Source organism: Talpa europaea, assembly GCF_964194135.1.
Source record: "Talpa europaea genome assembly, chromosome: 1".
NCBI lineage: Eukaryota > Metazoa > Chordata > Mammalia > Eulipotyphla > Talpidae > Talpa > Talpa europaea.
Genome location: NC_140073.1, coordinates 12,779,627 through 12,798,955, shown reverse-complemented (window position 1 = coordinate 12,798,955; position 19,329 = coordinate 12,779,627). Strand labels below are relative to the sequence as shown.

At 49.8% G+C, this 19,329-nt stretch overlaps 2 protein-coding genes across 4 annotated transcripts in view; one reads left to right on the top strand and one right to left on the bottom strand.

Annotated features, from left to right (window-relative positions):
• Positions 1 to 9,369, top strand: F2 (coagulation factor II, thrombin; the record flags this gene model as incomplete). Its single annotated transcript, XM_084231917.1, has 14 exons — positions 1 to 79; positions 429 to 598; positions 1,233 to 1,257; positions 1,481 to 1,531; positions 3,179 to 3,284; positions 3,391 to 3,527; positions 5,049 to 5,363; positions 5,698 to 5,823; positions 5,916 to 6,046; positions 6,486 to 6,649; positions 7,127 to 7,300; positions 7,496 to 7,689; positions 8,843 to 8,913; positions 9,060 to 9,369. The coding sequence occupies 14 exons, from the start codon at positions 1 to 3 to the stop codon at positions 9,201 to 9,203; spliced, it is 1,887 nt and encodes a 628-aa protein (XP_084088043.1). The 3' UTR covers positions 9,204 to 9,369.
• Positions 9,370 to 11,218: 1,849 nt separating this feature from the next.
• Positions 11,219 to 19,329, bottom strand: part of CKAP5 (cytoskeleton associated protein 5) — a gene marked incomplete at both ends in the record, with an annotated part of 62,356 nt that continues 54,245 nt past the window's right edge. The window contains 9 exons of one of the 3 annotated variants that reach the window (XM_084243349.1): positions 11,219 to 11,464; positions 11,574 to 11,725; positions 14,533 to 14,692; positions 14,782 to 14,865; positions 15,368 to 15,505; positions 15,600 to 15,788; positions 16,520 to 16,595; positions 17,100 to 17,287; positions 18,075 to 18,254. In XM_084243349.1, coding sequence (XP_084099475.1) covers positions 11,219 to 11,464; positions 11,574 to 11,725; positions 14,533 to 14,692; positions 14,782 to 14,865; positions 15,368 to 15,505; positions 15,600 to 15,788; positions 16,520 to 16,595; positions 17,100 to 17,287; positions 18,075 to 18,254 — 1,413 coding nt within the window. The remainder of the gene's footprint in view (positions 11,465 to 11,573; positions 11,726 to 14,532; positions 14,693 to 14,781; positions 14,866 to 15,367; positions 15,506 to 15,599; positions 15,789 to 16,519; positions 16,596 to 17,099; positions 17,288 to 18,074; positions 18,255 to 19,329) is intronic. The other 2 variants (XM_084243350.1, XM_084243351.1) reach the window with 2 other exon arrangements.

Here is a 19,329-nt window from a genome sequence, read left to right as displayed (position 1 = left end):
ATGGCGCACGTCTGTGGCCTGTGGCTGTCCGGCTGCCTGGCCCTGGCCACCCTCTCTTGCCTTGTGCATGGCCAGCATGGTAAGGGGGGCTCGGAAGCTGGGACCGGCTGGTGGACTGTGCTAGGGCACCAGGGGCTGGGCTCTCACCAGAGACCATGGGCCTTATGTTGCCATTGAGGCTAGAAGCTGGGTGCACAGGGCTGGATGGACAATCACGGCTTCTCTTATACTGTGTGCAGTGGGCTGGAGGGGACCCATGAAAAGAGGGGAGCTTGTGGGTTACTGCTGGCAGCCTCTTGGGTCCTGCTGCCAGCCCAGCCAGTTCCTTTTGGAAGCCAGCCGGGCAGGCCAGCTTTGCTCCCTGCCCCCATGAAGGCCAAGACAGCCTGGCTCCCTGAGGCCACTGTCCCCTGCCCCTCCTACTGCAGTGTTCCTGGGCCCTCAGCAAGCCCTGTCGCTGCTCCAGCGGGCCCGGGTCCGACGCGCCAACAGCGGCTTCCTGGAGGAGGTACGCCAGGGCAACCTGGAGCGGGAGTGCCTGGAGGAGGTGTGCAGCAAGGAGGAGGCCTTCGAGGCCCTGGAGTCTTCCACCGCCACGGTAAGGCTTGGCTGCTTAGAGCGAGGCCAGGGCCTGGGAGTGGACCTAATTCTAGGGTCATCAGCGAGGCCCGGGGAACCTCACAGCTACTTATCTGTTGATACTTTCAACTCTGGGCCCATCTCACCCAGTGGCAGGACCAAGCCACCCCAGTGCCCGGGCTTCATCGAGGCCCCAGATTCAGGCGAGGCTCCAGGACACCAGGAGGCATCCGCTGTCTTCGGACATCTGCTCTCTTGGCTCTCTGGCCACCTGGCCTCTCAGCTTCAGCTTTTTTGCTACTTCTGTTCTTCCCTGGGGTGTGGGGTTCTGGTCTACCATCTTTCCCTTTCCTGGCGCTCTGCCTGGGTCCCACTGCCGGGGTCCCATGCCCCCTCTTCTCCAGGCGACCCCACCCAGGGGAATCCCTCTCCGTCTTGGGGCAAGGGAGGGAATTCCCCTCTCCTCAAATATTCTTCTCCTAAGTGGGCCTAGGCTTTTGGAAACAAAACTAGGAAACTGCCACAAACCTCCCCAGAACCTGTCCCCTGTGTGCCAGGTGAGGGGAAGAAGAAGGCATAAGACTTGAAGTGCTCTGGAAAACAAAACAAAACGGCGCCCAGTCCCAGTCTCACGCTCCGCCCTTGTTTTTCAGGATGTGTTCTGGGGCAAGTACACAGGTGAGCGCGGGGAGGGGTTTGCTCCAGGAAGGCAGCCCTGGGGACCCCAGGTAGAGAATGACCCACGCCAGAGACTCTTCTGGCCTATCCAGTTATCCACCCCAGCCTCCTCCCTCCCTCCCTCTGTCTCCACCTGCTTCTCCACCTTTGTTCCTGCCCACCCTGTACCCCAGCCCATCCTCTGCCTACTCCCCGCTGAAAGGTGTGTCTGCATCTTTTCCAGCTTGTGAGCCAGTGAGGAAACCTCGAGAAAAGCACGACAGATGTATGGAAGGTGAGGCGCTGATGTGGGGCTGCGGAGGGAGGCCGCGAGGGCAGCCTGGGAAAGGAGTCGAGTCGGGGAGGGCTGGGGGTGTGGTGCGGGGCTGGAGACCGCTGGCTTCTGTTCCTGCCGGCGCGTCTGCGTCTTCTGCCTGGCGCCTGGCCGTCAGCAAGATGATTCTTGTTGGAGGAACGAATGAATGAAGGGACGATGAATTCACGTGTAAGACCTCCTTCTCATCCAAGTCCCTGCTCCAGCCAGCTGGCCTTCCTCTGTCCCCAGGGCAGAGCTCTGATGATGTTGCACTCATTTTCCAAAACCACGAGGGGCTCCCCATTGCTCCTGGAATAAAGCACAGGCTTCTCCACAGCCCATGGAATAAACCTGGCAAACTTGCAAGCTGTGGCCTTGCCTTCCCCTCCCATTGCACTAACTGTGAAGCCAACCCCCCAGCTACTCTGACAGCAAACTCCTCTCTGAACACACCTACATGTTTCTTTTTCCTTCCTGGCCCTTGCTCACACTGCCATATTCCCCTGGAGCAACCACCACTGTGTGCCACCACCTGCACTGAGCCTCCAAGGAGCCCCTCCCTACATCTCCCTCTTCTACAGTGTCTGAATCCAACTTTAGTTTGAGAATGGGCACTCGACATGGAACTCTGATCACCAGCCACTCTTTTATTTGTCAAATAACTCATTCAACAGATATTTTACCAAACCCCTGCTGTATGCCAAGCAATGTGCTGAGTGAGCGCCAGGGATTTCGAGAAGGTCAAGGAGCTCACAATCTCATAGAAAATACAAAACAAAGTTATGGCTAGAAAGTTCTGTTTAAGGTGCCGCAAAAACACAGAAGCAGCATTTAGTTTATCCACAGAATCAGGGACCACAGCCCCCCAAAGAGGTAGACCTGGATTTGTGGGATGTGCTGATGAACTAACAGGAGAGTATTTTAGGCAAAGGAAACAGCATGTGCAAAGGCCCTGAGGCATGAGGAATTAAGATAACAGGATAGGGAGACAAGATTAGAGGAATCTTGTTCACTTTTTCACCTTTCCAGCCAGGAGATTTATTTATTTATTTATTTTTTTAAATGCTCGCCATCTTTTTTTCCCTTTAATATTTATTTATTTATTTATTTATACAAGCACTGGGTACAGTCAGAAGCGGGGGAGGGTGAGAGAATTCACCAGAGCCAGAGCGGGGAGCAGAGCAGGCAGAAGGACCGAGGTACACTGCTGAGGGGAGCAGCGGGCGGCAGGAGAGGTCTGCGCGCCATGTGGGACCCTCCTCCGGTGGCCGGGGAGCAGCCGGGGATCGAACCGGCGCTGCAGAGGCTGCGGGAAGCTTCGGAACCCAGCGCTCAACCGCTGCGCCACCGGGGAGGCCCACCAGCCAGGAGATTTACTTTGAGCGTGTGATGGTCTTGTTTTGCTCATGCCTCTCACCTGGTTGGCACTTAGTGATTATTTGGTGGCTGCTGTTAAGTGGATCCCAGAACTAGAACTACTGGGGCAGAGGAGAGGCTCAGTAAATGCATGTTAAGGGTGATGGGCCAGAGGTAGCTTGGAGGGGAGTGGTGGGAAGACAGAGCTCTGCTGGAAATCCGAAGGGGACAAATTTTCAGGATAAAAGACCTGGGCTGGGGTCTCTGCAGGTAGCTGTGTGGAAGGTCTGGGTGCTAACTACCAAGGGAACGTGAGCTTCACCCGGTCAGGCATCGAGTGCCAGCTGTGGAAGAGTCGCTACCCACACAAGCCTGAGTGAGTGTGGGCAGGCCCCTCTGCTGGCAGGTGGAGATGAGGGGGTAAGGAGACACTGGGGTGGGGGGCGGGGGATGGCCTCCTGTGGAGCACTTTCCTATTCCAGAGTCAACTCCACCACCCACCCTGGGGCGGACTTGCGGGAGAACTTCTGCCGTAACCCAGACAGCAGCCCCACCGGGCCCTGGTGTTACACCACAGACCCCACCGTGCGAAGGGAGGAGTGCAGCGTGCCTCTGTGTGGTGAGCAGGGGACCAGAGGTCCATGGCCAAAGCCAGGGGTCTTCACGGGGCCTAGCAGCCTGGGATGAGCAAGACCCTAGCCCTGTTCAAATAGGACGTGGTTTTTCATGACACCTTCGGGCTTGTTTGCCAGTGAGCCCAGGTGACCAGAGGGAGCTGACTTCAAGTCTCCTCCTGTGATCTAGACTGTAGTCCTGGGAGCCATTGGGAACATTCCTGGATACTTCCCTTTCTGTTCCAGGCATCCCTCCCTCCAGAAAGCCCAGTAGCCATTTTAGTCCATGAGACCTTTTCTGAGCACTTCGGAACCAGCGTCCCCCACATGATTCTGTGATTATTATTTCCCATGATGTGTCAGTTCAGGGCACATACCAACTAGCATTTATTTCTCATGTGTCTGAGGGTCGACTCGCGGAGGGGGGCTCAGCTGATCTCAGCTGCACCTGCACATGTGTCTGTGGGGTCCCCTAATGTAGGCTGGGCCTGGCTGGTGACTGTTTCAATTGATGGGCCCGGGAGAGCTTGGGGCCTTCTGCGGGTGGGGTCCACATGTGGAGGCTGAATGCGCAACGGCGGCAGCATGACATGAGCGGAAACACACAGCGTGTTTTGAGGCCTTGTCTGCGAATAGGCAGCCAACTCTGCCCGCCACCCACTGAACATGATCAAGGCCAAAGCCAGCAGGTACAGAAGCACATCTTTGTCTGCAAAGGATACAGATCCAGGCGGGGTAAAGAATCCGTGCCACCCCCAACCTACCACACATCAGGCTGGTTCTTTCTCCTTCACCCACCCTACTGGTCCCTTGCTTCACCCTGGGACTTGTCTTAGAGCAAGTTACCAGTCCTCACAGCACCGGTTGGCATCTACCAGGCCCTCCCCCTCCACACTCAGGGCGGTGGCTATATTGCCGGGGTCTCCCCTGTCAGTGTAGACATCCTCAGCTACCATTCCTGCCACGCCCCGTAAAAAACAAAGCGTCCTCTTTAAATAGGCAGGCAGTCACTACCCGTGGTGCTGGAGGTGAAACCCGGTTACCATATCTGGCCTATAAGATTTATTTATTTATGCATATAAGAGCTGAGGTACAGGCCAGAGATGTGGGGGGTGAGAGGATTCACCAGAGACAGAGTGGGGAGCAGAACAGGCAGACTGACTGAAGTACACTGCTGAGGGGAGCAGCGGGCGAGACAGGAGAGGTCTGCTGTGCCATATGGGTTGCTCCCTGGCTATCCAGAGATCGAACTCATGATGCAGAGGCTGCGGATTGCTTCATAGTGTGATGCTTAACCCCTTGCACCACCAGAGAGGCCCTATAAGGTGTATATTTGGTTCAAATCTCTCAACAACCCCATAAGAAGAGCTTTAGTAAACATTACTCTTTCACGGGCAAAAGTAAACTGAAGTTGGGGAGCTTGTTAGGGGGTCAGATGGGAGAAAGGCAGCAAGGCAGCGCCTCAGCTCCCTCTGGATCCTCCTCGGGTGCCGCCCACTCTGCTTACCTGCCTCCTCACCCACCAGGCCAGGGGGGCGTAACTGTGGAGTTCACCCCACGCTCCAGAGACCCCACGGTGAAGCAGTCACCGTCATCGGAGCCATGCGTGCCTCAGCGAGGCCGGTACTACCAGGGCCGCCTGGCAGTGACCACACACGGGACGCCCTGCCTGCCCTGGGCCAGTGCGCAGGCCAAGACCCTGAGCAAGGACCAGGACTTCAGGTCGGATGTGCCGCTGGAGGAGAACTTCTGCCGCAACCCGGACGGGGACCAGGAGGGCGCATGGTGCTACGTGGCGGGGCAGCCTGGCGACTTCGAGTACTGTGATCTCAACTACTGCGGTGAGAGGGAAGGGCTGGGCAGGGCCAAGCTTGGTGGGGAGAGCAGAGCCTTCTGCTGAGTGCTGGCTTAGCCTGTGTGCATGCGCGTGCGCTCATGCCACCCTGCCATTAAACAGCCAGGGCAGGTTTCCTTCCCATTTTACAGATGAGTAAACTGAGGCCGGGGAGGTTGCCTTTGCTAGTAACCCTTTACAAGAAATGGCCTTGTGCTCTTCACAAGGAATGCGCTTGTGCCCTTTACAAGAATTGGCCTCCAAGGCCCACAGGGGGCTGGGGGAGGTCTAGGGTGGGGAGTGGCTTAGCCCAGCTCCCGCCTGTGCTCGGCTCCCCGTAGAGGAGCCCTTGGAGGAGATGGAGGACATTCTGGCCCCCGAACCGGAAACGGCCATAGAGGGACGCACCGCCTTGGAGGAGTTTCAGCCCTTCTTCAATGAGAAGACCTTCGGCAGTGGGGAGGCAGGTGAGCACAGACAGGCACGCCAGGGCCGCCCTGGAGCGAGGGGTGGGGAGGGGAGGGGGCTGCATTGGGCTCATGTGCCGCTTCCTCTGCAGACTGTGGGCTACGGCCTCTGTTTGAGAAGAAGTCAGTGGAGGACCAGACACAACAGGAGCTTCTCGACTCTTACATTGAAGGGCGCATCGTGCATGGTTGGGATGCAGAGACTGGCATAGCGCCCTGGTGGGTGGGGGTGCGCGCTGCGCCCCTGGGCTCCCATATCACCTTGAATCCTCACATCACCTGATGAGATTAGGGTTATCACTTCTCATGTGCAGATGGCGTCGCTGAAGCTCGGGCAGTTTAAGTGACTTGCCTAAATGACATGGCTAATGGGTTGCACCGCAGAACTAGAATCCAGTTCATCTGAGCCTAGAGTTGTGTTCAGCTGTGCAAACTCTGGATTGCAAGAAGCTGGGGGTGAGGGACAGAGGTGGGGTTGCGGGTGCAAAATGTAGGAACCAGCCTCTCCATGTCTTGACCCAAGGGTGGCCAGGTCAAACTGGGCCTGGACCCGGGAGGCAGAGCTGTCTCATTTGTTGTTAGCCCTGAGACTTTCTACTGCTGGATCAGATGGCGGGGTGGTCTCCCAGCTCCTAATGCTTCCTGCTCCCCATCCCAGGCAGGTGATGCTTTTCCGGAAGAATCCCCAAGAGCTGCTGTGTGGGGCCAGCCTCATTAGTGACCGTTGGGTCCTCACGGCTGCCCACTGCCTCCTGTACCCTCCTTGGGACAAGAACTTCACTGTAGATGATCTTCTGGTGCGCATTGGCAAACACTCCCGCACCAGGTATAAAACCTTGGGTGTCTGGCAGGGGCCCAGCCCCCCAGGGTTACCATGAGGACCTCTGGTGGCTCCAGACACTTGGGATTCATCTGTACTTCTCCCACAGTAGAAAACACAGCATTTGATACTGGAAAGCCCAATTGGCCATGTCTTGACCCAGGTGTGCTCCTCGCTCCCTGCCCGGCTCCCCACCCAGGTGTAACCTCTGAGTGGAGGCTTTTTGCGCCAGGCTACAGCCTGTGTCCCTCCCCCATCTGCCTGAGGGGTTGATTCCAAAGCCCTGTGCAAGTTCAGCCCAGGAAGAAGATGCCAGGGGGCTGCCAAGGCAAGAGCCAGCTCTCTCCCCTCACTGGTGACCCACTGGTTATTTCACCCTAATTCCCAGACCCCAACAGCAGGTGGTTTCCTCCCTCAGGGACCTGGCTGCCTTGCACTGGGTGGGCCTACAGCTTCCCAGCTTCCCTGTTGGGGTCTGCACAGGTATGAGCGAGGCTTTGAAAAGATCTCCATGCTGGAGAGGCTCATCATCCACCCCCGGTACAACTGGAGGGAGAACCTGGACCGGGACATCGCTCTGCTGAAGCTCAAGAAGCCCATCACCTTCAGCGACTACATCCACCCTGTGTGCCTGCCGGACAAGGAGACAGCAAACAGGTGTGGGGGTAGGAGGCTGGGCAGGGTTCTGGGCTTGACTCTGACCCTGGAGAGCCTGGCCGAAGTTCTTACCCCATGCCAGGCCTTGGCTTCATGAAGTGCACCCCAAAGTTCTCTTTGCACTGGGGTTTTAGATTCACCTAAGGGAGACTCCCAGAGGGGTGGGTTCTTAACCAGGGCCTTCTTTCCCCAAAGATTGCTCCAGAGTGGATACAAAGGGAGGGTGACAGGCTGGGGCAACCTGAAGGAGACCTGGACAACGAACCCTGGGGAACTGCAGCCCAAAGTCCTGCAGGTGGTCAACCTGCCCATCGTGGACCGGCCGACCTGCAAGGCCTCCACCCGGATCCGCATCACGGACAACATGTTCTGTGCTGGCAAGTCCCCTGGTGCTGCTTGGCGGGGGTTGCGAGGGCAGCAGGGAAGCAGAGGGACTCTGGGTTGAGGGGATTGAGGCGAGTGAGTCCTGACTCCAGTCACTTGGAGGCCACTGACTGTGGGCACCGTTTCTTCCCCTGAAAACGGAGCTGAAAGCCTCTCTTCCGACGTCATGTAGGGGTTAGATGGGCTCTTGCATAGGCAACATTAGGCCTGGTGTGAGGCACTGGTTAAGTTGTCAATACCCATGAGCTCAGGTGACCAAAAGAGACCAGGTGTAGGGAAGGCTCCTTGGTTCAGTCATCAAGCAGGAATTTAAAAAAAAAAATTATTTATGTATACAAGAACTAGGGTACAGGCCAGAGATGCGGGGGGTGAGAGGATTCACCAGAGTCAGAGTGGGGAGCAGAACCGGCAGAGCTACTGAAATACACTGCTGAGGGGAGCAGCTGGCGAGTCGGGAGAGGTCTGCTGCGCCATGTGGGTTGCTCCCTGGGTGGTGATCGAACTTGTACTGCAGTGGCTGCAGATAGTTTCATAGTGCTGAGGTGTGTTCTTAATCTTTTGTTTTGTTTTCCTATAGTATCGTTGTATGGACCTGTTTAGTTTCCATCTTTTCGTTTTGTACATTTGGGGTTATTTACAGGATTCCCAATTCAGTCACACTACTTCTTTTATCTATATTGTTCCACTCTCATCTCCACAGTTTAGTATTAAATGTATAGTTAAATATATTAAATTGAAGTTTGACAGTTCTAGTTCTGAAGATGTGGTTTTTCTCTGTGTATAGCTTTTTTGTTGTTCTGAGTTTCTGTATTTTGTGCAGTATATGTTAATTTGGATGAAGACAGTGGCCATGATACTCAACTACCGATTAAGTCTAATGTATTTTTTAAAAGACAGTCTGCTTCTTGGATACAGAATGGATTGTTAGTGGAAAAAAGTAGAATTGGGGAAACTAGTTGTCAGGGAAGGAGTATATTGACGTGGCAGGGGATAGAAGTGGTTGGATTTGGGGTGCACGTTGACAAAGCTTATGTGATGTGTTGAAGGACTGACTATGAGCGAGGAAATGAGAAGAGTCAGGGATGACTAGAAGGGTCAAGTGGACACTCACAGCTGGAGTGCGAGCTGTGCTCCTGAGTACTGCTGTTCTCTCTCAAGGTTATAAACCTGGCGAAGAGAAAAGAGGGGATTCTTGTGAAGGTGACAGTGGGGGACCCTTTGTCATGAAGGTAAGCTTCTCACAGGCCAGGAGCTGGTGGGTATGTCTGGGGTGAGGAGGGGCACGAGAAGGGAATTGTTTTCAGAAACTGCTGCCTGACAGGATTATACTGACATGACCTTGAACTTTGTCGGAAACCCCATGTTTCTTCCTCAGAGCCCCTTTAACAACCGCTGGTATCAAATGGGCATCGTCTCATGGGGTGAAGGCTGTGACAGGGATGGAAAATATGGCTTCTACACACATGTGTTCCGCCTGAAGAAGTGGATACAGAAGGTCATCGATCGGTTTGGAAGTTAGGGGGGCCTCCTCATGTTTTAGCCTCCTCACTGTAAAATCACAGAAACTAATGCAGTGAAATTATTATTTTTGTTTTATGCCTGAAACTAGAGTTCGCAATAAAAGTGACCCAATCACTGAGCCTCCATGCTCCCAGTGCTATTCATGGGCCACTCAGGAAGAGGTAGTTCTACTGGAGAAACAGGATTTAGGAGAATACACCACCCCTAGCACAGAGTAGGGAAGATGGCCAACGGCAGCCTGAATTTATGAATGTTGAAAATATTCCAGACTTGGGCTTTAACGGATGAGCTCACGTAATCCTTAAAAGAGGCAGGTGGATGAACTGGCCCTGGAGAGCTACCTTGCTCAAGGCCATATAGCTAAGAAGAGTCAAAGTAGAATTTGGGAGATTCTGAGGCCTGTGCCTTTCAGTGACTGTGCGGCCAGGGCGGTCAGGAGCTTTCCCAGGAGCAGACAAGTCAGGAGGGCAGCTAGAGAGTGAGTAATACCACGTTCTCTTTCCTCAAACTTACTTCATACCTTCCTGCGTCCTGCCTCATGTCCCAAAAGTGACATCAGATTTATGTCCCCCAAAGGCCTGGTATATTCAATGCCCTCATTTGAGAATATTGTGCGTATAGTGGTTAGGATGTGGGCCTGAGCATCAGACCACCTGGTTCATATTCTGGCTCCAACCATAAGAGAACTGTGGTCAAGTCACCTGCTCTCTCCAAATTGCTTTCCTTATGTAAGAGGGATACAATGATATGGCTTACCTAATCTGACTTTGAGGATTAAATTAGCAAAATGCGCCGTAACCAGGTAAACTCTCTGTGCATCACTGCTCTTTTTATTCTGCTTCCTGGCATGTCACCAGTTCTTCGCCACTTCCCAATTGTGGCTCCGGCAAGCAGCCTATCAGTGGGTTGTTGCTTCCTGGAATTTCTATGCATATAGCAGCTAGCAGGCCTGAGCAATATGTTTTACTAAGAAATGAAACCTCGAACGCACGTAAGTGGATGTGGTGAGGCATCTCATCGTGAGGCTGGAGGGGAAGAGTGAAGACCGAATGGCTGCCTCTTAGTACGGACAGGTCTTCCTGCCTGTGGAGTTTATTCCAGAGGTGGCACCTCAGCTGTTAGGTCCTCTCAGACCATTGGTGCGGACTCGTGATTGTGCTAACAGGCAGGAAGCGCCTACGCTCTTCCATACTATCTATAGCAAATGACCCCACATCCACTCGTGGTGTGAGAGCCACGGTGACCCAGTGAGCCCCTGGAAGCCTAAGTGCTCCTTAGAGCCCTCATGATGCTCGGAGGGAAGTCATGACCAAAACCTCAAGGCGGGGCAGCGTGAGATTTCTTTGTTCCCTAGAAGCTGCACGTGGAGAACAGGGAAAGCCAGTTCCTCCTGTTCCAAGGAGAGAAAGCAAGTCTGAGCCAAGAAAGGGGGGCGCTTCTTACGCAGCGGCAAGCCTGTCTCTACTGGCTCAATCCCCAGCTGGACCCGAGAACAGATGACAAAGTGCCGCCGAGCAGGCCCAGTTATGGAGCGTCTTAAGAGACAGTTATAGTTAATGCAAACTTTATTTATAAAAGACTCTTAAATTAGTTGTATCATGCCATGCATTCATACAGAATACAGTGACCCTCCAGGGCTACAGGAAGAAGAGCTCACAAACTCAAAGGAAAACTATTAAGAGTTTCTAATAGTTAAAAGCTAGGAAAGATTAAGACAACTTTACAAATGAACAATTAAAAAGAAAAAGGATATGGAGACTAGTCTGGGCTGAGAGGAGTGCAGCTGTTTACAAGTCTGTACACTACACTAATACACTGACAGTCTTCTAGAGCAGGATGCGGACGGAGAAGCGGAGTATGTACAAGTACTTGTGCCACAGCGACTCCTCCCCCAGATCCGCGGTATGATACATACAACCAGTTGTGTACACTAGGCCGCCCGGGCCGCTTTAAACTATGAGGACTTCTAGTTTAGTAAACTAAAGCTGCAGGGTGCTGGGGGGACAGGCAGCTTCATTTGCGACTGCTCTTTATTCTCTCCAGTCTTTTTTTCAAGTCATCAATGTTAGCTGTGGAGGAGGAAGAGGTGGTCATGGTTCCTGAAGAGTGAGTCTGGTTAGAATCCAGGTCTGAATGCTGGTGCTGCTCCCGCGACTCCCGGAGCTGGGAGAGCTTGCTGTGCAGCATGTCTGTGGAGGAGGCAACGGGAGGAACTGCTGGTTTGGAGAGTAAAGAGGTCAGTGGAGGTCTGTCGTCTTGCTGTTGAGAGAAGAAGAGACACCGTTGAAGCAGGTCAAGAGGCCACTCAGCCCCTGCCTGGCTTGTCTCGCCCTCCCTGAGCACACAGAAGGGAAGGAGCAGTCAGTACCTTTGTATTATCCAGACCACATCGCTGTCGGAGGATTTTTAGCCTTTCCAGGTAAACAGAGGGTCCCACCTCTTCTCCGTTTGTGTTCCCTATGGCGGACACTGTGCTTGTGGGAGGAGGTACACACGTTACCTCCATCTGAGGGGAGATGCCTAGACAGGACACAGAAAAAGAACAGTCAGATATATGTGCTCCAACACACTACTTCTAGACAGTCCTGATTCATCTGCCACTGTACCTGAGAACTAAAAAATCCAAAGAACCCATCTGGAGTTGATGCCAAAGGGTGCTCTAACTATACAGGGTAAGCTGAGTGTGGGCTTCAAGCACTGCTGCAGCAGAGCAGAAGGTGCACTGGGTTACCCACCCCCATGGCTGTGGGCTGTGCCGGGGTTGTGTTCCAGCCACCCTGGCCTGGATATTCAAAAGCCTCCGTTGCACCTATAGCCACCCAGTTGAAGAACTGAAGGACTTAAATATCTTTGAGAGTGAGAGCAGGTTGGGATCAGGGAGGAACATGGAGCTCAAGGCTACATGAAGAAGTGTGGGAAAGAGGTGTCCAACCAACACCCAAGAACACTCCGGGAGCTGGAGTGCCTGCAGCCCTCCGTGTGAAGAACCACATTTCCAGTGGGAGAGGGCCAAGGCAAAACCAAACCAAACAAATCCATCACAGTTTCAAAGTTTCTGAGAAAAAAAACAATTAAAAAACCAAGTACTTAAAGTACCCAATTTGATATTAATGAAAATACAATACATAGACCAAAAAGATAAGCTATTGGAAAGAAAAACTCCCTTATGGTAAACAGAAAAGTAAAATGGCTACTCTACATAAAAATTCCATTTTTAATGTAAGAATGAGTACAACAGTCAGGATGGAAAAGGAATGATACAAAAGTCAGCAGTAAGAGATGCTCGGATATCCTGCGGCATGACGTCCGTCAATAACCAGGAGGGTCAGATGCTCGGGTTTCAAATGTACTGCTTAGGCCAAAAGATGACAATTAAATTGTGGACATCACCAAAAAGGCCTCTGGGACCGATAAAAGGAGACCCCTTGGTGTGTCCTGCACTTCAGGAAGGTGTTAAATGCAAACGAAAGAACTCAACTAAAGCTTCAGCCCAGCAAGGCACATTGTGAGAAAGAAAATGATTAGAATCTGACAGCCACAAAGGCAGTTTTACTGGAAAACAAATTCTAGGGCATGAGGGTGAGTGAGTGTCACTGAACTTGGAGCCAAATGCAGGAGAAGTGAGCACCCTGGTCTGTGCAGTGAGAGGCAACTTCTGTAGTTGAGTCTTTTTTTTGGGGGGGGTGGGGGTTTCAGGCACTGGACAGCTATTTTCTATAACTGGCACCTAAATCTTCCTTTTGTCTCTAGGTCCTGTGAGCAGTGAGTCTCAGACACTGGCTTTTTCACTGTGGGGACAGTAACATTTCAGCTTAATGTTAGGACATTTACTCATTCCTATCATTCAACAAATACCAACTGAGTGTCTATGAACTAGGCAACAAAAGAGACAAAAGCCTTTATCTGTGGGAATTTTAAATTCTAGTGGAGACAGGTATAGACAATTAACCTAATACATTCGAGGTTTTTATTACATGGTATGTTAGGGGTGGTGGGTACTAGGGTACGGGGGGCAGTGGTTTGAGATGTAGGTTGTAAGTTTTAAAGGCAGGTCTCACTGAGACAGTGGTATCTGAACAACAATCTGAGGAAGGTAAATGGGGCTGGTCACAGGCTCTCTTGGGGAAGAGCAAACCACACAAGAAGCCACCAACGTGAAGGCCCAGAAAGGGCGCATGCCCAGTGTGTCCCAGAACAGCAAGGGGGCTGGTGGGGCTGGAGGTGATGAGATTCAGAGGTCTCAGGGTGTGGACGACCTCACAGACCTCTGCAAAGCCTTTTGTTTTCGCTGAGTCGAAGGAAGATCCTTTGGAAAATATTTGAGAAGTTTTACCATAGGTCAGAATAGAAGTGGAGTGGTCAGACAGGAGGGCAGTGGCAAGGGAAGGAGTGTGGGTGGATTCTGCACTGAGTTAGCAGCTAGAGCCAAAAGGATTCTCTGACAGAGAGGAAAGACCAAAAACTCTGGGTGAGAGCAAACTGGGAGGATTTGTGCCATCCACTGAGATGGAGAAGAATGGGAGTGTCAGGAGCTTCCTTTTTTGACATGTGGCATTTACAATGCCTACTGGAAACCCAAGTGGAAGTGTCATCCAGAATTTATTAGTTGCTGATCAGGAAGGAAGCCTGAGTTAGAGATAAAACAAAAATGGGCCTTGCTGGCATGCAGATGGTATTTAAAGTGGTGAGAGTAGGGCCTCCCTGGTGGCACAAGGGGTTAAGACACAAGCTATGAAGCTATCCATAGCCACTGAAGCACAAGTTCGATCCCTGGCCAGGGAGCTACCCACATGGCGCAGCAGACCTCTCCTGACTCGCCTGCTGCTCCCCTCAGCAGTGTATTTCAGTTGCTCTGCCTGTTCTGTTCCCCACTCTGTCTCTAGTGGGTCCTCTCACCCCCCACATCTCTAGCCTGTGCCCCAATTCTTGTATGCATAAATAAATAAATCTTTAAAGTGGTGAGAGTAGATAGACCAGTTAGAGGAATGAGGTGAGAAAGGAAAATCACAGACTGACCCCTAGGGGACCCTGGCATTAAAAGTTCAGGGGAAGGACTCAGTCAGAGACCAAGAAGGAACAACCAGGAGGGAGGAGGCACCTGAGAGTGAGGCGAAGAAACTGTCCCAAGGGCAGTGTGAACCGCTGTTCATCACTGAAGATGGGTCAAGTCAGATGGCTAGGAGCTGACCATTTGTCTACACCAGTGTGAACACCACTGATGATCACCATGTACCACCGAAGTGCACTGACATAGACTAAACCAATCAGGCCCTCCCCACTGACTGGAAACTGGTGCTTACTCCCAGAGCTACTGGAAGAAATCATACCTGATGAAGTGGGAATACGGCCTTTTCCCTCCCTCTCCATCTCGATCACTCGAAGGCCTCTCTCAACATAGCTCTGGAAGAACTGTGAGGAATTTTTCAAAAACGGTTCAATGTCAGCATCTGAATATTTCTTCTTATATTCATATAATTCTGCTAGGCCCTGGTTAACAAGAAAAAGAGATCGGGGTGGATGTTAGAGACCTTATTCCATAGAGCGAGTCCTATTTGGCGCAACCTTTTCCTCCTCACCTCTTTGGTGTTCTCTTTAGAGCCAATCTTCTTAAAAATCTCAGCCAAGAAATCATTCACTTTGGCTTTTGATGATTTTTCATCCTGAAAAAAGTTGAAAGACAAGGAAGGATTGGCTGGTTAGACTTGAACTGTTAATTGGGGACCAAAAGTTGGGTAAGAACTGAAAATAATCTCAAAATCCAGACCTAACTGGTCTGTTACAACAGCAGAGAAGCAACAACGCTGCAGGCTCTCGAGTGGAAAGATCGACTCCTGCAGTCTCAGGTTTGCAACTAAACGCGGTGAGGCAGGACCTGGCCCCTTCCTCCCTGATTAAATAAAGCCCAGAGTAGATTAGCTGGTGATCAGTGACTTAGGCATGGATGCAGAAGCTGTCCTTAGGGACCAAGAAGCACCTTGTTATAACTAATTTGTATCTGAAAATTTCGGGGTGGAAATGTTACAGCACCACCACAGGACAGTGATTACACCCACCCAGAGCCTTCACCTCAGGTCCTGAGAAAGGCCCCGGTGGCTTACACCTTCCACAAGACCACTTCCAGGCAACCTCACTTTCCTCAAACTTTCTCAGGTCAGGACTCACTATTCGAGAAGCTCCCTTTTCCGTTTCCTTATCAGATTTGCTCCCAGTCTGGTCCATACTGTGCTTCATCATCCGGCAGAGGTGGGCTTCCAGCTCAGACTCGTTCTTATTGTCAATCATTGTTAGGTGGTCTAGGATCTGAAGGAGACACATGCGCATTCAAATAACAGCAAGGCCATTTCCACGGTGTTCTCTCAAGCTCCCGCAGGGATTAGTTGTAGTTCTTACTCACCTTGGGCCCTTTTAGTTTGCATAAAGTGTGCAGCAGCGTCTTTAGGGTCCTTATGGGGAATTCACTTTTGCATTGCTTCAGTTTCTCTTTGGGGAAGACCTTCATGAAAATGTGTATATCTAGAAGAATTCGATCTAGATTAATGCTATTGATGGTATCAGGCAATAGTCGAACCATTCTCCAGAGACACTATTGAAAAAAGAAACAAAAGTTAGAAGGGGTAACTGAAGAGTAAGGACAATTTCTGTCTCTATTCATGTTCCCTAAGCATTTCTAAAAGGTAGTCAGGGATATAAACGTGGCACACCCTATCTTTCAAGTTCAGCTGCTAAAACATGAATAATTTTACTCACTTCAACCATGTCACTGGTTAAAGTATGACAATTAATCCATCTAATTTCCACTCCTTCACATTCTCTAGGGACCAGGGCTTTAAAGGATGCGGACATTTGGAAATTGTTTCTTGGGCTCGCTTGGTACCTGAGAGTAGAGTAGTTCACACTGTTTAACCAAACCAAAGAGAAAATATTATACTACCACAGTGTAGTAACATGTAGGAGTATAGATATGTTCATTTGGGGCCTTGCACAGAGACCAAAATATTGTAGGGCTATACATACTTTTTTCCCAAAAAGCAATTTGTCTTATCAAAACTTTTTTTTTTTTTTAAAAAGATTTATTTATTTTCTTTGATGTAGAGTCTAGGGAATTGGTGAATATTTACAAAGCAGCCCTTCCTTTTCACTGTTGGAGGCCAGGAACCGTTTAGGCCTGAGCTTGGGATATAAATGCAAGAAGGGAAAAGAGACCAACCTTATTTCACAGGTTGATGTGAATCTGTCTTAGACCCAACTTCTCTCCCCCCATACTGTAACAAAGTATTGCATCCTTGAAAAAAGAACAAATCATTTCAACTTCACCTTCATAACAAGCTCTGAGAATTTGGGAGAACTGGCTGTTGCTAGTAGGCTGTCTTGGAGCAAAACAAGTAGGGCACTAGGAAAAACAAACCCAAATCAATGGCATTAATAAGGTTTAAACCTGTATTTCTAAAAGGTCAACTGTAAATATTTTCCTTCCATATAATAAATTGAGAGCTCATGGATCAGGAATTGTTTCTGATTACTTGCATTCAGTTATTAAGAATACAAATATCATTCAAGCTTCATTAAGTTACCACTTGGTAAATGATAAGACTTGCCACTCTGTTTTTCATTGTTTCTGATAGTTTTGAAAGAAATGTATCTGAAATGCACATAGAAGAGGAAGAAACTGACAAACTTTATATAGTCCCATTTTAGAAAATTCTTAATATTGGCTGGCTTATTGAGTTATCAGGCTTAGCTGCTACCTCAGGCTGCAATGACTTTAGCTCATGAGAAAGAGAATAATAAATCAAATTTAGTCAAATCTGAAGTTACAACTGATCTAGTAACTTCTGGTTCTATGGGTAGAAAAAAAGAGGCTGTCTAGGTGCTAATGTGGAGAATACAGGTATACCTCAGGATGTTGGTCTGGTCTGACTTCTCCAGAACTTTCACCACCAAGAGGTTCACAGAGCGGATCACCTGTTGTCCTTCCTCCAGATCTTCAATTCGAGAGTCCAGCATTAAGGTGATGAGGCCATGCATCAGGTCTTTCAGGACCCCAGTGGAGGCCTCCCGGGCCAGGCTCTCAATCTGAAACAGCTATCCAATCAGAACTGTGTTAGAGAGTATGAAACTTAATAGAGCAAGGAAGAAAACTTAGGCAGCATATTCTACTCAGCAGTATTTATTTTGTATTAAAAAAATTCAGAGGATTAGTAAAAATAAAAATCACCTTACTGCCACAAACCCTGAGCAACAGCCCAAATTAAATGGTGTTCTTCCTACCTGTTATACAAGTACTTTTTTTTTTCTTTTAAAGATTTATTTATTTATTTACACAAGCACTGGCTACAGTCAGAGGCACAGGGAGGGTGAGAGAATTCACCAGAGTCAGAGCGGAGAGCAGAACAGGCAGAGTGATGAAGTACACTGCTGAGGGGAGCAGTGGGCAGCAGGAGAGGTCTGCACGCCATGTGGGACCCTCGCCCGGCGGCCGGGGATCGAACCGGCACTGCAGAGGCTGCAGGCAGCTTCGCAACCCAGCGCTCAACCCTGCGCCACTGGGGAGGCCCACTGTTATACAAGTACTTTTAGTTTGAGCAGTTATTTGTGAAAAGCCAGCGAGGGCGTATCTTGCCCAATGGAGAAACTGAGAGGAAACAAACTTCTAGGTAGTTTGTACGCATCCTACATTTTCCCTAACAGTAAAGTAAGCCAGAGTGTTGCCCAATATCCAGTGGAAGTGGTCAGCAGCTTGCGTGTAAAAATTCCACAGTGACATGGGACTCACGGGAACACCTGCACTGACTCAGGCTTTAGAGTCTTGGGGGGAGTCGGGCGGGGCAGGGGGGACTGAAAGAACTCATGATCTGCAGAGGCGCCTTACCGAAATCATGTTGCCGATTATACAGCTGTACAGCTTGATGATCTCATCCTTCTCCAATTTCTCATCTGCCATGTGTGTGTTGTACACGAGTCTCAGCTGCATGAACGTGGCTATGAGAAACTGATCAATATGACCAGACATCGCTTCAGCCTTGTCCTCCTGCCTCAGGACCTCATCAATCTGATAGGGAAAAATTCAACGTATTTTCTAAGTAGCAGAAGGCACTAAAAGGATACCATTTATATTTACAGGCAAAGCACTTCCAATATCTCATCTTGAAACAAGTCCAGTCACTGTACATAAAATGCGAGTCCTCACGGATTCAATCATTCAACCAATGTTTTCTGGTAAGATATGGTTTAGGTGAATTACCTGCAAATCCTATTTTAAGAGGCTCACTGTCTAGTTTAGAGAATAATCATCCCCATATTTGGATGTCCAATTTACTAAAAAGTTTTTTTTTTTTAAAAATAACATCATATGACTGATCATTCCAGCAGCTCTGAGAGGTAGACAGGGTTGAGAGTAAGATCTCCATTTACCAAATGAGAAAAACAAGGCTGAGAAAGACCAGAAAATAGTCCAAATGCAAGACTCAGGTTTCCCACATCCTGGTCCAGTGTTCTTTTTAGTTTGGTACATTGGTTGTCCTCTAATGGTTAGATATCACTATGGGAAAAACATGCATTTTGTATTTACTACATAAAACGATCTTTGTTTTTATGATTACATAAAATTATACCAGGAGACAACCAGGTCAATCTTCATAAAATAACAGCCTAAGACAACCAGGTCAACCCATCCTTTCATGCTGGGCTCACAACAGTCACCTCTAGGAGGCACCACTTATATAGACTACAATGTGAATGGTACCCCCTGGTGTTGGGGAAGCCAGTGGTCTTACTTCATTTACCCCCTTATGCATGTATACTCAATAAACACATTCACTTTCATATAACAAGAACTATTTAACAATGCTATTTCAATACACACACCAGGGGAAAAACGTGTTTTGGGGTGTGTGTGTGTGTGTGTGTGTGTGTGTATGAGCGTATTCCGCTTTTCCCAAGGTAATTAACAACCTGGTATATATTCTTTAATTTTCATAGACTGCATATAATTACATATGTGGTATTATTCCTTCTACAAGATTACAGTATATACACTTCTTTGCATTAGCTATTCTAATTCCACATAAATTTATGAAAAGTCCTATAGTCAAGAGGAATAGACCTATTTTTATTTTTTAATTATT